Source organism: Salvelinus fontinalis, chromosome 4 (assembly GCF_029448725.1).
Source record: "Salvelinus fontinalis isolate EN_2023a chromosome 4, ASM2944872v1, whole genome shotgun sequence".
Lineage (NCBI taxonomy): Eukaryota > Metazoa > Chordata > Actinopteri > Salmoniformes > Salmonidae > Salvelinus > Salvelinus fontinalis.
In genome coordinates this window covers 29,312,910-29,329,940 of record NC_074668.1, presented here as the reverse complement: position 1 = coordinate 29,329,940, position 17,031 = coordinate 29,312,910, and the positions used below count along the sequence as shown (strand labels likewise).

Here is a 17,031-nt window from a genome sequence, read left to right as displayed (position 1 = left end):
TTGTGAGTGTTTGGTTAATAAATTGCTTTATTTGGCTTTGGGAGGAATATCACTGCATGAGACAGCAGCACATACAGTCACAGTAGTATAGCAGAATTAATGGTCTGTGTCAACGCTCCTGAACCACCTCGGTAACATGTGAAATGCAAGTGAAAAGGTTGTTTTATTGTTTTGATCATGGTTAAGGCAATTATCTTTTTTTACACTCAACAAGCAAAATCTATCCCATCCCCAGTTTTCAAGCTCCCAAGAATCAGGCCATGCAGTCAATGCTTGTCAATTGATTCATTTCTCAAGGAAAGGAAAAAGGAGTGATATCTGCAACGGTTAAAGATAAGGCCTTCCACAGTGTGTGCCAGTCTCAAAAAAAGAACATTTAACATTCTGTGAAGCTATACATTTGCCCACGGTAAGTTTACAAACATTTTGGAGGACAGGTCATTTTACCACAGTATAGGATTCTAGAGTCCCTTCCATTTTACTACAGTATAGGATTCTAGAGTACATTCCATTTGGGGTTTTCCATGTATTTTTCTTTCCCTAAACATACTTCCTGCAACACTTTTCCTTTTATCACTGTAAATCATAAATGTCTCCTTCTTTAACATTTTCACTCATTCTTTATAACCTTACATATCTGTGCAGTCACTCACTGTCTCCTGACCCACAGATAGTCCTGATATCGATAGCTCAGCACCATGATAGAAGCTAGCCGGCCATATAACATACAGTATGCTATTAAGGTCCCTCTCGTGCAGCTACGATATGTCTGCCTAGGGTATCCTGTGTACATACTGTTGCTGTCCATCTCAGCCCGTGGTAGTGGTAGCGATGGTGGTGTTGGGGGGGGGGTATATGGTGGTAATAGCCCTTATCTGTGGCGCAGCATCATGTGACCACCCATGAACCCAGTGGCGTCTGCACCGTCTGCCACTTGGTCCTGCAGTCCACATGAGGCTGCTGAGGGGAGGACGGCTCATAATGACTTGAATGGAGTGAATGGAATGTTATCAACCACATGGAAACCTTGTGTTTGGTGTGTTTGATACCATTCCATTCCAGCGATTACTATGAGACCGTACTCCCCAATTAAGGTGCCACCGGCCGGCCGCCTGTGATGCAGTCAGAGTGGAGGGCTGTCTCTCACTCATTGTCACCTCCAGCTGTCCTTCACAGCAGCCACAGGCCTCTTAACTGTCTGGAGCAGAGCACACTGCTAGAAGCAAACACAGGCAGCATCCCGATGGGCTCTGATCAAAAGTATTACAGAAAATACAGAATAGGGTACCATTTGGGACTTAACAACACACACTCTACCACTCAAACCACCAGCCAGAAGGTCGTAGGGTACAGAGCACTAAACGACCGTAGATAGTAAACAAACAAGACTTAGACTGCTCTGAGGAAAGGAAGGGACTAGGAGAGACATTTACCTCAGGTTTAGAGAGTTATCTTACTTTGAGGGCATATCCATTCAGTGACAAATGAATCAATCAAGAGAGGGTATTTCAACATCAAATATAAGGGTATAGTGTGATAAATAGCAGCATTTTAAAACTCTAAATTTTTCAGTCCTGAAAGGTGTCCTTCTGAACACAGAAGAGGTACTGCACAATGCACTTATCTCCTATCTTTGAAATTAGAACCCTCCCAAATAAACGCTATGATTTCATGTACTGTTTTCTAGAATCCATGTTGTCATTTTGCCGTGCTATGACATTCGCAGTGACAGAGAGAGGGGGGAAGGTGAGTGGTGAAATATTTACTTTTCTGGTGATGAAAAGTGATGGAAAAGAAAGTGGGTCAATGGACAGAACATTCTATATCTTTCTCCTGTGAATGAAAAAGAGAGGAGAGAGGAGCATTCAGTGTGCCAGTTTGTATCTTCAGCTCAGAATACGGTATTGCACCCATGGGCATGTTCTGGATTCTGTGTGCCCAATATTATACGCTAACATTCATGAAAAGGTTTAAATAGCATTTTCTACAATCAAATGACCTTAGATGTTTCCAACTTTTTAAAATGTATTTCTTCAAAAAGCACCTTAAATGTTGGACTGGTAAACGTTGGTAAAGCTCTATGCTCTAGACCTCTGTGCATATAGTAGGCATAGTCTGTGTGCTACTACCAGTATCCTACTATTACTTTCAAGATTACAATTGAATTGCTCTTAATAACCACATCTCATATCATTAATGGCACATAAAGACGGGACCTTACTGGGCGACATCATCCCTGACTTCTTAATCTGACATCATACTTGCTTTAAGGCATTCTCTTTTGCTGACTGACTGGCTTAATACTGTAATGTTGACCACCTTCTCTCTGCTCCCTGTGGTAACCATCATCTATGGAGTAAAACCGTGACATAGAATCCTGAGAAAATGTAGCTACAGGTTTATCTTCTGGCAGGGTAATACACCTCTCTGCGTTGTCTGTCTTTCTGTTTACCACCACACAGCTGATTATTGATACCCAGAGAACGAGAGGAGAAGGTACGTGTGTGTGAGGCATCTGGCGTGAGTACGTTAAATGTGTGTGCGTGTGTGTCCTTGTGATCAGAAATGAGGTGACAGGGAAGGGATCCATATGAGTGAATGAGTGGACTGTAGTAGGGCGAAAGGCATTGATGATCGATGACACAAGCAGTTTAGCTCTTGGTGCTCTTGCTGGGAGCACCCCCCTTCTCTTCCTTCTTCTTCTGAACGTCATCCTCCTCTTCCTCATCTTCCTCCTCATCTCCCTCTCCATTCTCCACCGCATTCTCATCTCCATTCTCCTCTCCATCCCCTCCCTCCTCTCCTTCCTCCTCATTCTCCTCTTCCTCCTTCTCTTCCTCATCCTCCTCCTTCTCTGGTTCCTCAGGCTTGGCTCCCCTCATCCTGTAAGGGGCGGAGGAACCCAGGGCGTAGGAGCGGCTGGACGAATAGGAGAAGCCAGAGTAACCTGACTGCAAGATATTTCCGCCAACTGTACTCAGACGGCACTCTTCACCTTCCAGCAGCTTCCTAAAGAGGGGGATGAAGATGGAGAGATGTAGAGGAAGAGAAAGTCAGTTTACAAACATTTATTAAATTCTATTGCTGTGCTGACGAGGTATTCAAATGTTTAGAAAAGGGGGGGGTGCTCATAAATCTTTTAAAGAGACACTGTGGTGCATCAACAGTGGCCTGATTGCTGAGCTGACTAAAATACTGACTAAATCAGAGGAAGAGAGTCAGTTAACAAATGTATCAAATTCCAACCATTCATACTTTTCAAAGCACTCTGCTGACTTGGAATTCAAATGTTAAAAAGGTGTTCAGAGTACAGGAAAGGCACTGTGGTTTGGATCAACGATATGCTGAATGCGGACTTAACATTATCAGACATATTGACGCAGACTAGGTGATGACTAACCTGTAAGCAGCGATCTCAATGTCCAGGGCCATCTTGACATTCAACAGGTCCTGGTAGTCACGCAAGTGACGGGACATCTCCCCCTTGGTGCTGCGGAGGGCAGACTCAAGCTCCTGGATGGTCTCCTGCAGGCAGATTAACATCAGGATGTGTTACTAATGATAAATACCTCACTATGTTAATTTCCTAATACCTCACAACGTACATTTCCTAATACCTTTTTACATGTGTTGTGCTACAGTGCAATTGAAATGACATCACACATAACATCTGTGATATACACCTGTTACTTAGGAGGGGATAATTTTATAGAATCCACAGGTTAAACCGTGTACTGTAGCAATTACTGTGATATACAGTAATAGCCAGCCTGTCCTACTCCACGTACCTGCATCTCTCCCATCTCGTTGCTATGGCGGTCCTCCATCTCAGCCATCTGCCTCTCCAGGGCCTCGTTGTGGCCCCTGAGAGCCTCGATCTCCAGGCTGCGGGCCTGCACCTGCCTGCGATACTCATTTAGCTCTTCCCTGCTATGCTTCACCTGGTCCTGGTTGCGGGAGGCCGCCTCGTTCACACTGGCAAACTTAGAGCGGTACCACTCCTCGGCCTGGTTCTGATTCTTGGCTGACAGGACCTCGTACTGGGCACGGATGTCCTTCAGGGCCACGGCCAGGTCGGGTTTACCATCCCTCATGTCCATCTCCACTGAAACCTGGGACCAGGTAGGGACAGAGGGGTTAGTTAGGGTTGGGTATGGTTACCAGGTGTGAAGAGAATGCTTCAATGGCTAAATATCTACATATTTGTAGTGTAGCGGAGATTCAAATATGAAAATATTTTGCTTTAGTATTCGTTATTATATTATTCTTTTTATGTTCGTATTAATTCTAATTTACTGTAAATGTGAAGTAGGCTATTATAATAAATCCAAACCAAAATTGTTGCCACATCCATTTTTTGTTGTTGTTCTTTAACTAAATATAGTAAAAGGTTTGATAATCACTATTGAAATCTATGTCAAACCACACAGACCATCATGGGCTTATAGTAGACACATGGGAGCTATGAGCCTTGGGCTAATGTGATCTATCCAGTGAGGTAAAATACTGAGGGCTGATGTATTGATCCCTGAGTCAGGGCTCTGTGCACCACCATGGGTGTTGCTTTCAATGGCTTCCATGGCAATTATATCTCCAGCAGGGCAATAGAAAAGCCCCTGGAGAAAACAAACACTTAATTATCTTTCCAATAATGAAAATTCTCTGTTGCATCAATTGATATTAAATTGTACATCAGACTTATTTTTTATTTTTTAAAAAGCATTTAGAGTGCTATCACCTTATCCAATGATCTATCCAAAATGCCGCTGCCTTCTAAAACACTGTAAGCTACAATGGTGTTGTTTAATTGTTACCTTGATGAAGCATTATATTGCAATTAACCTTGTGTGTGACAACATGAATCATGAACCATGTTGACGATCTTGTGAATAACAACAGCTAGGCTATGTGGCAGCAGTAATTAACCTATAGAAATCGTCCTGTAGAAGTGGGGGAGGGATAAAGGGGGGGGGGGGGATAAGTGGGGGGTGACACCTACCCTCTTTCTTTCTACCTGTCCTGGTTCTGCATGTCTTGTTTTGTAATATTTGTTTTGTACCCAGAACTCTGGGTCTTGTTGTTTCTGTCTGCTCTTTTATGTTTAGATAAGAATTGTATACCTGTCTTTTATACCTATACACCATTCTTGTGTGTGTTCAATAAAAAATATTTGAACGAAATCGTCCTGTAAAATGTGTTTACAGAGTGTGATTGTGATAGTTGATCATCATGAGATTGACTACGTAAAATTCAACAAGGGCATTGATTAATCTTAATTTCTGTATACGTTCTGAGTTGACCCTATCCTATTTCTCCCCCTACATGCTAGGTCGACCACACCCAGATATTGCGCTACTATTTCTCTGCATCATCAGTGGGAGCGCTAGCATCCCTATCAACCCAAATGCTCCCCCTCTCTCTCCCTCCCTCTCGATCTCCCTCCCACTCCCTCTTTTTAGCACACCGGCTCTTGCATTCGACTGTATAACACTTTCAGACTATGCACATAATCGATTTTCAGTAACCATTTACACCATTTCAATTATATTTTATAGTTATACAACTTCCCTCATAGTTCATATATAGTTAGTGTCCTATGTCAATGCTGGGTTTGAATTGACAGAGGAGAGGGAGTACTGCATGGTGCTGTTTTACGCAGAACCGCAGTGCCGTAAAATTTACTGCCACTTATCGCAGTGCGCAGTGTTCACTGGCTTCAGCACCAAGGACAGCGCATGTGCTGTGAATTAACTTTGACTCAGTGAATGTGGATCCACAGTGAATGTGAATGATAAGATAGCCATATGATAACACGCTATGAACAGTGTTAGTTATTTAGAACTGGTTATCACCATAAATGATAAAAGTTATCATCAAAACATACATTGCCTAACTTTTCCCTTGGTGTATATTTGGTAGGATATTTGGAGGCGGCGAGATGGGGAGATGAGGGTGACAAGTGACAACTGATGGGGGTCATGAAGGGTGATGTGATGTTGGCACCTGTGTGGCTTGCAGGGAAGCCTGCAGCTCTTGCTGCTCCTCCTCGTGCACTTTCCTGAGGAAGGCGATCTCATCCAGCAGTGACTCGACTTTCTTCTCCAGCTCGAGTCGGGACATCGTGGCGTCATCCACGTCCTTACGGTAGCTCTTCAGGGTGCCCTCCGCCTCCTCGCGGAGCCTCGTCTCCTCGTCCAGCTTCTCCTTCACGCGGTCCAGCATCTCGTTCATCTGCACGCAGTCCAGGTGCATCTGGCTCTTTTCGTGCGTCAGCTCCTCGACCCGCGCCCTCAGCTCCCGGATCTCCTGCTCGTACAAGTCGTGCAGACGGGAGGGCTCTGTGTGGCGCTGGCGCAGTAGAGTCACCTCGGCTTCCAGAACCTTGTTCTGCTGCTCCAGGTTGTGGACCTTCTCAATGAAGGAGACGAAGCGGTCGTTCAAGCCCTGGAGCTGCTCCTTCTCGTTGGTGCGGATGATTTTCATCTCGTTGGTGACGGCCGTGGACTGGGTCAAGTCCATGGAGTCGGGCATGGAGGAGTGAAAGTTGCGCCCGGCACCCGCCTTACGGTAGCCGGAGGATGTGACCATGGATGGGGAGCCATAGTTGCGGTGTGAGCCGCTGGAGCGGTATCCACCGGACAGGCGAGAGGGGCTGCTGCCCACCGACATGCGGCCGGAGCTCCGGGGCGCATCCCCGAAGATCTTCCGATAGGAACTGCTGGAGTAGACGTCGCCGGAGTAACTCATGTTTGCAGGTGGAGAAGTGGAATGCTAGTCTGACCCTTGCTGCTTGCGGAGTCCCTTCTCACTGCCCCGTGTGAGAGTGTGTGTGGAGTGTGGGAGTGTGGGAGAGAGAAAGAGAAAGGAAGTGAGATACGAGTGATGTCTGGCAAAGACAGGTACTTTTATAGTGATGAAACTCGAGCATCATTTGACGCAGGGGCAGAAGCAGGGTAAGGGAAACCTGCAAGCTCATGCAAAAAGAGCTATTCTCAGGGGAACATGAATTAAACTTGTAAGTATTTTAGGCTAGCCCATGCTGTACAGACAAGCCAAGATAGACCTTTGGTCAACGCGAGAGCATAAAATGATGACTTACAGGGGACATGTAAATAGTTATTTATAATAAGACCAAAAGGCCAGGCCTACTAATATCCTGATGATAATGATTATACTAATTAAAGCAAAAAATTGCTTTAAATTAATGTCTAAATTGACATTGCCTAGACTATTTCTGATTAAGTTTTGTTAAACTTTTGTTAAACTTCCCATGCAGGTTATCCGATCCCAGTAAACACGGTCATTACCCACATTCTGTAAAGGTACCGGATCGATGCATGTGAACTGTGTGCCAGGTCTGAGTATGTATAAACGGTACTGCTGTATTGCAGTCTGCAGCCATGCACCTTTCGTGCCCAACCACCGCAATGTCTGAATACAGGAAGAGACACAGACACAAAGATCTGTTTGCATGACTCCCCAATGCCCACACATCACATTAAATAAATGCAAGTCACTTAATATCCTAACACCTATTATCAAGTTTAGCCTATACACTACATTGAAAACATAAGCCTGTGAAATGGGTAAGTCCTGCAGACATTTTCCAGAATCACAAAGCACTTTTGTGCGATGATTCAGCACATGAGAGAGGATTATTCATGGTGCAGCGCTGTCTTCTTCTCGCGCGATGACTCGACCTGCTGGATCTGGCCTTGGCCCTGTTCCAGGTTAACCCATTTAGAGGGTAAAGCACACGCGCCCAGAGCTGTCGGGACTGCAGAACGCATAGCCCAATAGCTATCTTATCCCATATAGTAAACATTCAACACATTCTGAATTTGCATTTCCAATCACTTTGACATTTTTTAGGTATTCATGAAGATAATAACACATTCTAAACTAGTTGTTTAGTCACTTTTAATGATGTAGCTGATGAGGTAGCCTTGCCCTTGAAGATTTATGAGATATTGATCGCTTGAACTATATGCTATTATGATATTGCAGCAGATTGTAATTTGGGCAAGGGCATATCATGATGGTCAAGTTATTCCTAATCAAATTTAATCCTGTCACTGAGGCTTTACATATGGAACCACAAATGCACCAACACGGTGTTATCATGGTTATTATCTGAACAGAAAATAAAATACTGTTGAAAAAAGTCAAAAATATTTACACTGTAGATGCTTTGTTTACCTTGATCTAATACAAATGTTAAAGTCGATGCGACGCATTTGCAAACGTCCCATTTTAACCACTAGAGGGCAGAATATTCTTAGTAATGTGCAACGTCTCCACTTGGCTTTGAGAGATGCCAGGCCAAGTAAACAATGGGATAACCTCCTCTACTTCTACACTGACCAATCACCATCGGCAGCTAGACAGGCTGTCTATCCTGAGATCTTCCTTCATAAGAAAAAATGACTGTCCTTATTTCTTTCTTTCATACCATTCATTCTTTCACTGACAACGGTCTCTTCATAGACATCGCATTGTTTGCTTATGGCATGTATTTGAATCCTCTCTCTGTTTTATAGCAGGCAACTCTCAGCTCATATGCTCCCAGACATAATCACCAGACTTCAACCAAAGTCACCTTGACATCCAGAACACAGTGTCACCCACATGTACAGACATGTACCTTCAGCACTCCCACATAGAGGAGGTGTAGGCTGGAACTATCAAAAACACCTCATCATTAGCGTGTGAGACATACACACATCCCACACCCCTACCTATACCAGTGGAGGCTGCTGAGGGGAGGACGGCTCATAATAATGGCTGGAACGGAGTAAATGAAATGGCATCAAACACATGGAAACAATGTGTTTGATGTATTTGATACCATTCCACTAATTCCTCTCCAGTCATTACCACGAGCCCGTCCTCCCCAATTAAGGTGCCACCAACCTCCTGTGCTACACACACCCTGCCACACCTCACCAGCAAGCTCAGGCCAGCCATTCCCAGCAGCTCCAACAGCAGGCAGCAACAAAAGGCCCATTGAGACAGGAGACGAGTGGGAGTGACTCAGCAGGTAGAGGTATCACCTCTTTCTAGGCCAACGTTTGTGTCTTCCAGTCTTCCTTTCTCCTGCTCCAGTTCAGCAAGTTAGTGAACCTCGAAATGGGAACATTTGTTGTACTGAAAAAGAGAAACTGGAAACAACTCACTGCTGTCAAGGTGTAAAGAGGATGCTTTTTTTTTAATCGATGAGATGTGTAAATTAAATGTGTGATTCACATGCATTCACTTTGCAGTCTGCAGTTCCTTTCCTGTTGGGACAAATGCCATTTTTGAAAAGCAGTACCACTTTGAGAGCAATTTCCTTTGATCTACAATGTCTGTAGTATCTCCATGCTTAGGCTCTCACTCAAATGGCTCATTTGAAACATTCCTTTCCCAGGTGCTTTGATTTGCCAGGTGCTCATGAAGTAGCTGTGCCAAGACCAACTGTATGTTACCGACCAGTAACCATTCTGTTCATCTTTTTTTCTTCCTTAAAAACAACTGATCCTGTCTGATGTGCACTACCTCGTCCCTCTGGTCCCAAGAGACCATCCTCCTAATGCAGACTATCAGCTCCATCTGTCAACAAGCCCCCTCATTCACAGCACGGCCCCTACCTTCCCTACGTTTTTTCTCAGTGTAGGGATGGGATTGTCAGTCACGTCCTCTGTCTCGCTTAACACATCTTTTATATTCTACGATACGTAATCACTATGAGACAGAAGGGTCCTTCTACCAATTTGGCAAAATTTGTATTTCAGTTTCTTTTTTAACGTAATTTTAACATTCTGTCATAAAGAACATGTTCAACTACATAAAAACACGTTTTCCCATCTCAAGAGGTGAAATAAAAAAATTACTATAGTAAGTAATTAAGTGTCAAAGTAACACGGTTGACCATAACAGGGTTGCCAATTTCATCTTAATAAATTATAAGGAATAAAGTTTTGAAGTGTCTGTCCGATATCTAGGACATAAAAGAAAACACAGGAAATATAGTTTTTTTTATGCATACAGTGCATTCGGAAAGTATTCAGACCCCTAAAATGGATTATATAAATACAAATCCTCATCTACACACAATACCCCATAATGTAAATTGTCCGATGGCAATTTTTATGAATTGTTCAGCAGTCTAATGGCTTGGGGGTAGAAATTGTTGAGGAGCCTTTTTGTCCTAGACTTGGCACTACGGTCCCGATTGCCGTGCAGTAGCAGAGAAAACAGTCTATAACTTGGGTGACTGGAGTCTCTGACAATATTATGGCTTTCCTCTGACACCGCCTATTATATAGGTCCTGGATGGCAGGAAGCTTGGCCCCAGTGATTTACTGGGCCGTTCGCACTACCCTCTGTAGCGCCTTACGGTCAGATGCCGAGCAGTTGCCATACCAGGCGGTGATGCAACGGGTCAGGATGATCTCGATGGTGCAGCTGTAGAACCTTTTGAGGAACTGGGGGCCCATGCCAAATCTTTTCAGTCTCCTGAGGGGGAAAAGGTTTTGTCGTGCCCTCTTCAAGACTGTCTTGGTATGTTTGGATCATGATAGTTCGTTGGTGATGTGGACACAAAGGAACTTGAAACTCTCGACCCGCTCCACTACAGCCCCGTCAATGTTATCAGAGGCCTGTTCGGCCCACCTTTCTTATAGTCCGCGATCAGCTCCTTTGTCTTGCTCACATTGAGGGAGAGGTTGTTGTCCTGGCACCACACTGCCAGTTTTCTGACCTCCTCCCAATAAGCTGTCTCATCGTTGTCGGTGATCAGTCCAACCACTGTTGTGTCATCAGCAAACTTAATGATGGTGTTGGAGTCGTGTTTGGCCACGCAGTCATGGGTGAACAGGTACTACAGTGGACTAAGTACACACCCCTGAGGGGCCCCAGTGCTAAGGATCAGCGTGGCAGATGTATTGTTGCCTACTCTTACCACCTGGGGCCGGCCCGTCAGGAAGTCCATGATTCAGTTGCAAAGGGAGGTGTTTAGTCCCAGAGTCCTTAGCTTAGTGATGAGCTTCGTGGGCACTATGGTGTTGAACGCTGAGCTGTAGTCGATGAACAGCATTTTTTTTTTTTTTTACCTTCATTTAACTAGGCAAATCAGTTAAGAACAAATTTTATTTTATTTTCAATGACGGCCTAGGAACAGTGGGTTAACTGCTTGTTTAGGGGCAGAAAGACAGATTTGTACCTTGTCAGCTCGGGGATTTGAACTTGCAACCTTTCGGTTACTAGTCCAACGATAGGTGTTCCTTTTGTCCAGGTGAGAAAGGGCAGTGTGGACTGCGATTGAGATTACATCATCTGTGGATCTGTTGGGGCGGTATGCGAATTGGAGTGGGTCTAGGGTGTCCGGGAGGATGCTGTTGATGTGAGCCATGACCAGCCTTTCAAAGCACTTCATGGCTACCGACGCGAGTGCCACGGGGCGGTAATCATTTAGCCAGGTTACCTTAGGGTTCTTTGGCACAGGGACTATAATGGTCTGCTTGAAACATGTTGGTATTACAGACTCAGACAAGGAGAGGTTGAAAATGTCAGTGAAGACACTTGCCAGTTGGTCAGCGCATGCTTGGAGTACGTGTCCTAGTAATCCGTCTGGCCCTGCGGCCTATGTGAATGTTGACCTGTTTAAAAGGTCTGACTCACATCGGCTGCGGAGAGTGTGATCACACAGTCGTCCGGAACAGCTGATTCTCAAATCAAATCAAATTTTATTTGTCACATACACATGGTTAGCAGATGTTAATGCGAGTGTAGCGAAATGCTTGTGCTTCTAGTTCCGACAATGCAGTAATAACCAACAAGTAATCTAACCTAACAATTCCACAACTACTACCTTATACACACAAGTGTAAAGGGATAAAGAATATGTCCCGACTGTATGTAATGAAACCTAAGATTACCTGGGGTACCAATGTAAGGAATAACACATAAAAAAACAAAATACTGCATATTTTCCAAGGAACGCGAAGCGAGGCGGCCATCTCGGTCGGCGCCGGAAGTGTTTCAGTGTTACTTGCTTCGAAGCGAGCATAGAAGTTATTTAGCTCGTCTGGTAGGCTCGTGTCACTGGGCAGCTCTCAGCTGTGCTTCCCTTTGAAGTCTGTAATAGTTTACAAGCCCTCCCACATTCGATGAGCATCGGAGCCGGTATAGTACGATTAAATCATAGTCCTGTATTGACGCTTTGCCTGTTTGATTGTTCGTCGGAGGGCATACCGGGATTTCTTTGAAGCTTCCAGGTTAGAGTCCCGCTCCTTGAAAGCGGTAGCTCTACCCTTTAGCTCATTGCGAATATTGCCTGTAATCCATAGCTTCTTGTTGGGGTATGTACGTACAGTCACTGTGGGGACGATGTCGTCGATGCACTTATTGATAAAGCCAGTGACTGATGTGGTGTACTCCTCAATGCCATCGGAAGAGTCCCGGAACATATTCCATTCTGTGCTAGCAACACAATCCTGCAGTTTAGCATCTCCTTCATCTGATCACTTTTTTTGAGACCGAGTCACTGGTACTTCCTGCTTTAATTTTTGCTTGTAAGCAGGAATCAGGAGGATAGAATTATGGTCAGATTTGCCAAATGGAGGGCGAGGGAGAGCTTTGTACACGTCTCTGTGTGTGGAGTAAAGGTGATCTAGGATTTTTTCCCCTCTGGTTGCACATTTAACATGCTGATAGAAATTGGGTAAAACAGATTTAAGTTTCCCTGCATTAAAGTCCCCGGCCACTAGGAGCGCCGCCTCTGGATGAGCGTTTTCCTGTTTGCTTATGGCGGTATACAGCACATTGAGTGTGGTTTTAGTGCCAGCATCGGTCTGTGGTGGTATGTAGACAGCTATGAAAAATACAGATGAAAACTCTCTAGGTAGATAATGTGGTCTACAGATTATCATGATATACTCTACCTCTGGTGAGTAAAACCTTGAGACGTCCTTAGATATCGTGCACCAGCTGTTGTTTACATAGGCCCCTGCAACGTCTTACCAGAGGCAGCTGTTCTATCCTGCCGATAGAGTCTTTAACCCGCCAGCTGTATGTTCTTAATGTTGTCGTTCAGCCACGACTCGGTAAAACATAAGATATTACAGTTTTTAATGTCCCGTTCATAGGATGTACGTGCTTTCAGTTTGTCCCATTTATTTTTATTTTCCAGCGATTGAACGTTAGCTAGCAGGATGGAAGGCAAAGGCAGAGTAGCCACTCGTCGCCTGATCCTCACAAGGCACCCTGATCTTGTTCCGTAAAATTTCCTTTTCCAGCGATTGACGGGGATCTGGGCCTGGTCGGATGTCTGTAGTATATCCCGTCCGACTCATTGAAGAAAAACTCTTCGTATAATCTGAGGTGAATAATCGCAGTTCTGATGTCCAGAAGCTCTTTTCGGTCATAAGAGACGGTAGCAACATTATGTACAAAACAAGTTACGAACAACGTGACGTCATACCCAAGAAGATTCGAGGCTGTAATCGCTGCCAAAGGTGCTTCAAGAAAGTGCTGAGTAAATGGTCTGAATACTTATGTAAATGTGTTATTTCAGTTTTTTTTTAAATAAATTTGCAATAAAAAATGTAAAAACTGTTTTTGATTTGTTATGTGGTATTGTGTGTAGTTTGATGAGGGTTTGGATGCTACAAACAGAAGTTGGCACATTGACGGTAATGACTTCAGATGTGTCCCGTTTTTGTGAGAATACCAATTTTTGGGATGTCTCATGGTCTGACAAACACAACTGTAGCTCGGCCACCTCCCACCGCAGATGTGGAAGGCCGCCATAAGCGGATGCGTTGGATTGAGTTGCATCCCATGCAGATATCTCTAGCTTAAATGGAACAATTTTGATGGGGCTTTTTTACATCAATTAGATTGACGCACCGATGCATCAATAGACTCTAGGGAGTTACATCAGCCATAAATCCCCTAGTGACAGGAGGAATGGAAGCTTGTGTGCAAAAGTTTTCCACCACAAAACACCAGAAAATGTCCAAAAAGAGTAGAAACAGCTCACCTGCTTTTACACTATGTTTTGACTATCAGATGTTCAACGTTTCTTTTAAAGTAAATATTTCAAGTGGAATAGTTTCAACATATTTAAAGAGTTCAGTTCACATAAGTGTCCCTCATTTTAAGGCCAACAGACGTACACTGAGTGTACAAAAGATTAAGAACACCTGCTCTTTCCATGACATAGGTGAAATCTATGATCCCTTATTGATATCGCTTGTTAAATCCACTTCAATCAGTGTAGATGAAGGTAGGAGATTTTTAAGCCTTGGATCGGGTATGTGTGCAACTCTGAGGGGTGAATGGGCAAGTCAAAAGATGTAAGTGCCTTTGAACGGGGTATGGTAATAAGTGCAATGTGCACAGGTTTGTGTCAAGAACTGCAACACTGCTGTTTTTTTTACACTCAACAGTTTCTTGTGTGTTTCAAGAATGGTCCACCACCCAAAGGACATCCAGCCAACTTGACACAACTGTGGGAATCATTGGCGTCAACATGGGCCAGCATCTCTGTGGAGCGCTTTCGACACCTTGTCGAGTCCATGCGACAAATTGAGGCTGTTCTGAGGGCAAGTGATCTTCCAAAATTACTTTGAGAAAGTGGGTAAAATCTTCCTAGAAGTCACAGAGGGAGCACAGACGGACAGGTCAAAATGCTGAACTTTGGCACGATAGCAAGTCTTTATTCATATTAAAAATCAGATTGATTGAATTCTACATGTTGTCTATAGGGCACTTCATTTAATATAACAGGCTTTTACAATTCAATATTGGTTGGCCAACTTTTACTTAAAATATTAAAGCGTATTCCATTTGTGGAACGACCCAGAATTCTGTCTGTATGTATTTTTTTGCTGTAAATTAGGCCATTTGATCTCACAGAGAGAATACTTCCTAACTGCAGCTACCTGCTTTGTTTCATATGCCAGTGTTTACATTTGGCATGACTGTTGTGTGAGTCTCTAAACATATTAGGGATCATGCCCAAAGCAAGCATCTGCAGTGGGGATTCAAAGCACATAAATGATAGAGTCGTGTACTCAATGTTTATTTCCCAAGGGCATGTTGAAATTGTGATGCAAAGTGTTATTCGGGCCTAGGTGTGTGTGTGCAAACGTTGTGGTTCGTTGGGTCTGCAGGGTTGGCATAAACTGATGGATTTGCCTAATTTGACAGCCAGGGGGATGGAGGGGTCACAGGGACTCGGATCCCACTGACAGAATGTAGACAACCGACACACACACATTTGTCACGGCATGCACACACGTCAATGATAAAGCCATCTTTGTACACTCGCCATCAATACACTGACACGATAGTGGACCTGCAAACCAGTAACAGATGCAAGTAGAGAGTAGGCTATTCCAGCTATTGCAGCAATGACAAAGACAATACTATATCAGGTAGCGTAGTGTTGTGGGAAAGCATTTAGGGTCAGAACTGCAATGCAAAACATGTACGCCCCATGAGACAATGGCACTGATGGCATTCAAAGACTGTCCATTCATGTCTTTTGTTTGGAGTCTATATTATATTCAAGGTTTCCTTGACAGTTGTTTTTACCCCCCCTGGACCTACCACCTCCTGGGAGGGTAGACTCACTCCCCTTCAAGAATATCCCCTGTAGACTCACTTCCCTTTAAGAATATCCCCTGTAAACTCACTCCCCTTCAAGAATATCCCATGTAAACTCAACCCCCTTTAAGAATATGGCCTGAGGAAAGTGCTGGGGGGGGGGGGGGGGGGGGGGTCAAACAGGTCAGGTCAAAATACTGTAAAGCACTAATGCTTGCTATATTAGTTCAGAACAGAATAAACCTGTAGTGAAAAAGTCTTCAATGATATAACAATTTAACATGTACTTTTATCCAAAGCAATTTAGTCATGCGGGCATACATTTTTTGTATAGCTGATCCCGGTAATCGAAACCACTACCGTGGCATTACAAGCACCTTGCTCTACCAACGAGCTACAAAGGACCTCCACTTCAGATTTCCTTTGGCCAGTAGGTTATAAGCAGTGAGCATCTCATACAGACTGACCTGGACACATATTATTCCAGTCTGAATTAGATACTGGAAGAATAACTAATCTCAGTCACCAGGGAGAAGGGTCAGAGGCGTGCTGGAATCATATCAGAGGGTGTAAGAACAGTAATCCATAGTAGAATATCCACACTGCACTCTCCATCTTCCTCCCGCTGAGTTGGCAGCCAGACAAGGACAGACTGCATCACAAAGGTGCCAAAATAAAGAAATTGCTTTGCGATGTGTCATTTGTGACTATGTGCAAGTGTGTGTGCATACCAGTGTGCGTGTGTCCCAGTGTGTGTTTTAGCAGTTTGCAAAAGGACGACAGACTTTTGAGAGGAAGGATGCCGATCAAGGTTCCATCACTCCCTCCATCTCCTGGTTATTAAACAGGCGCAGACTTATCTGGTCAAACCAGGGATTTAAGCAGGAGATTACTGTCAGAAACGAGCTATTCTGCCTGCCTGAGCTAGCTTTGATTACCTCCCAAGATGATGGCTTTGTTTTCCTGTCTGGCATCATTCCACATTGAAAAGGTCGCATCAAACCCAAGCTGATTATTGCTACTATAGAATATGGGCACTAGAGGCATGTCCTCTGCATTAGATTTACATTACGGTCCTTTAGCAGACACCCGTTTCCAGAGTAACTTACAGCATGAGTATTCAATTAAGGTAAGACATAGCTGCTATCAGAGTAATCATAGATAAATACATATTTCAAATCATCAGACCAAGTCATAAACACAAAGACAAGTAGCTAGGTAAACAAGGTTGGGAGATGTTTTATTCCTTTCAAATCACTGGCAAATATAAATTACTGTTCCACATTTCCCCGTTTTTTTTTTCTCCTTCCGAAATGTTTAAGTGCTTTCTTTTAAAGTCGATATTCAAATTCCCCAATTCTAAAATGTAAGTGCACAAAACGTCCACCTTTTTAATTGTTGAACAAACCCTTAAGCCATCGTTTTTCGGACGTGCGC

The 17,031-nt window shown here is 43.9% G+C and overlaps 1 protein-coding gene across 1 annotated transcript; it reads right to left on the bottom strand.

Annotated features, from left to right (window-relative positions):
* Window positions 1–6,891, bottom strand: LOC129853483 (low molecular weight neuronal intermediate filament-like). The gene is made up of 4 exons (XM_055919583.1): window positions 6,004–6,891; window positions 3,789–4,112; window positions 3,401–3,525; window positions 1–3,009 (listed from the first exon to the last, which is right to left on the bottom strand). Exons 1-4 carry the CDS (start codon window positions 6,745–6,747, stop codon window positions 2,652–2,654), a joined length of 1,551 nt encoding a protein of 516 aa, XP_055775558.1. The 5' UTR covers window positions 6,748–6,891; the 3' UTR covers window positions 1–2,651.
* Between the last annotated feature and the right edge of the window lie 10,140 nt (window positions 6,892–17,031).

What these genes read in the sequence shown, in the direction of transcription:
- LOC129853483 (XM_055919583.1), bottom strand. Translation starts at nt 6,747, where the DNA reads ATGAGTTACTCCGGCGACGTCTACTCCAGCAGTTCCTATCGGAAGATC. An exon ending in CTTCCCTGCAAGCCACACAG is followed by an intron (nt 4,113 to 6,003) that starts GTGCCAACATCA and finishes ACCTGGTCCCAG; the next exon opens with GTTTCAGTGGAGATGGACAT. An exon ending in ACGAGATGGGAGAGATGCAG is followed by an intron (nt 3,526 to 3,788) that starts GTACGTGGAGTA and finishes ATCTGCCTGCAG; the next exon opens with GAGACCATCCAGGAGCTTGA.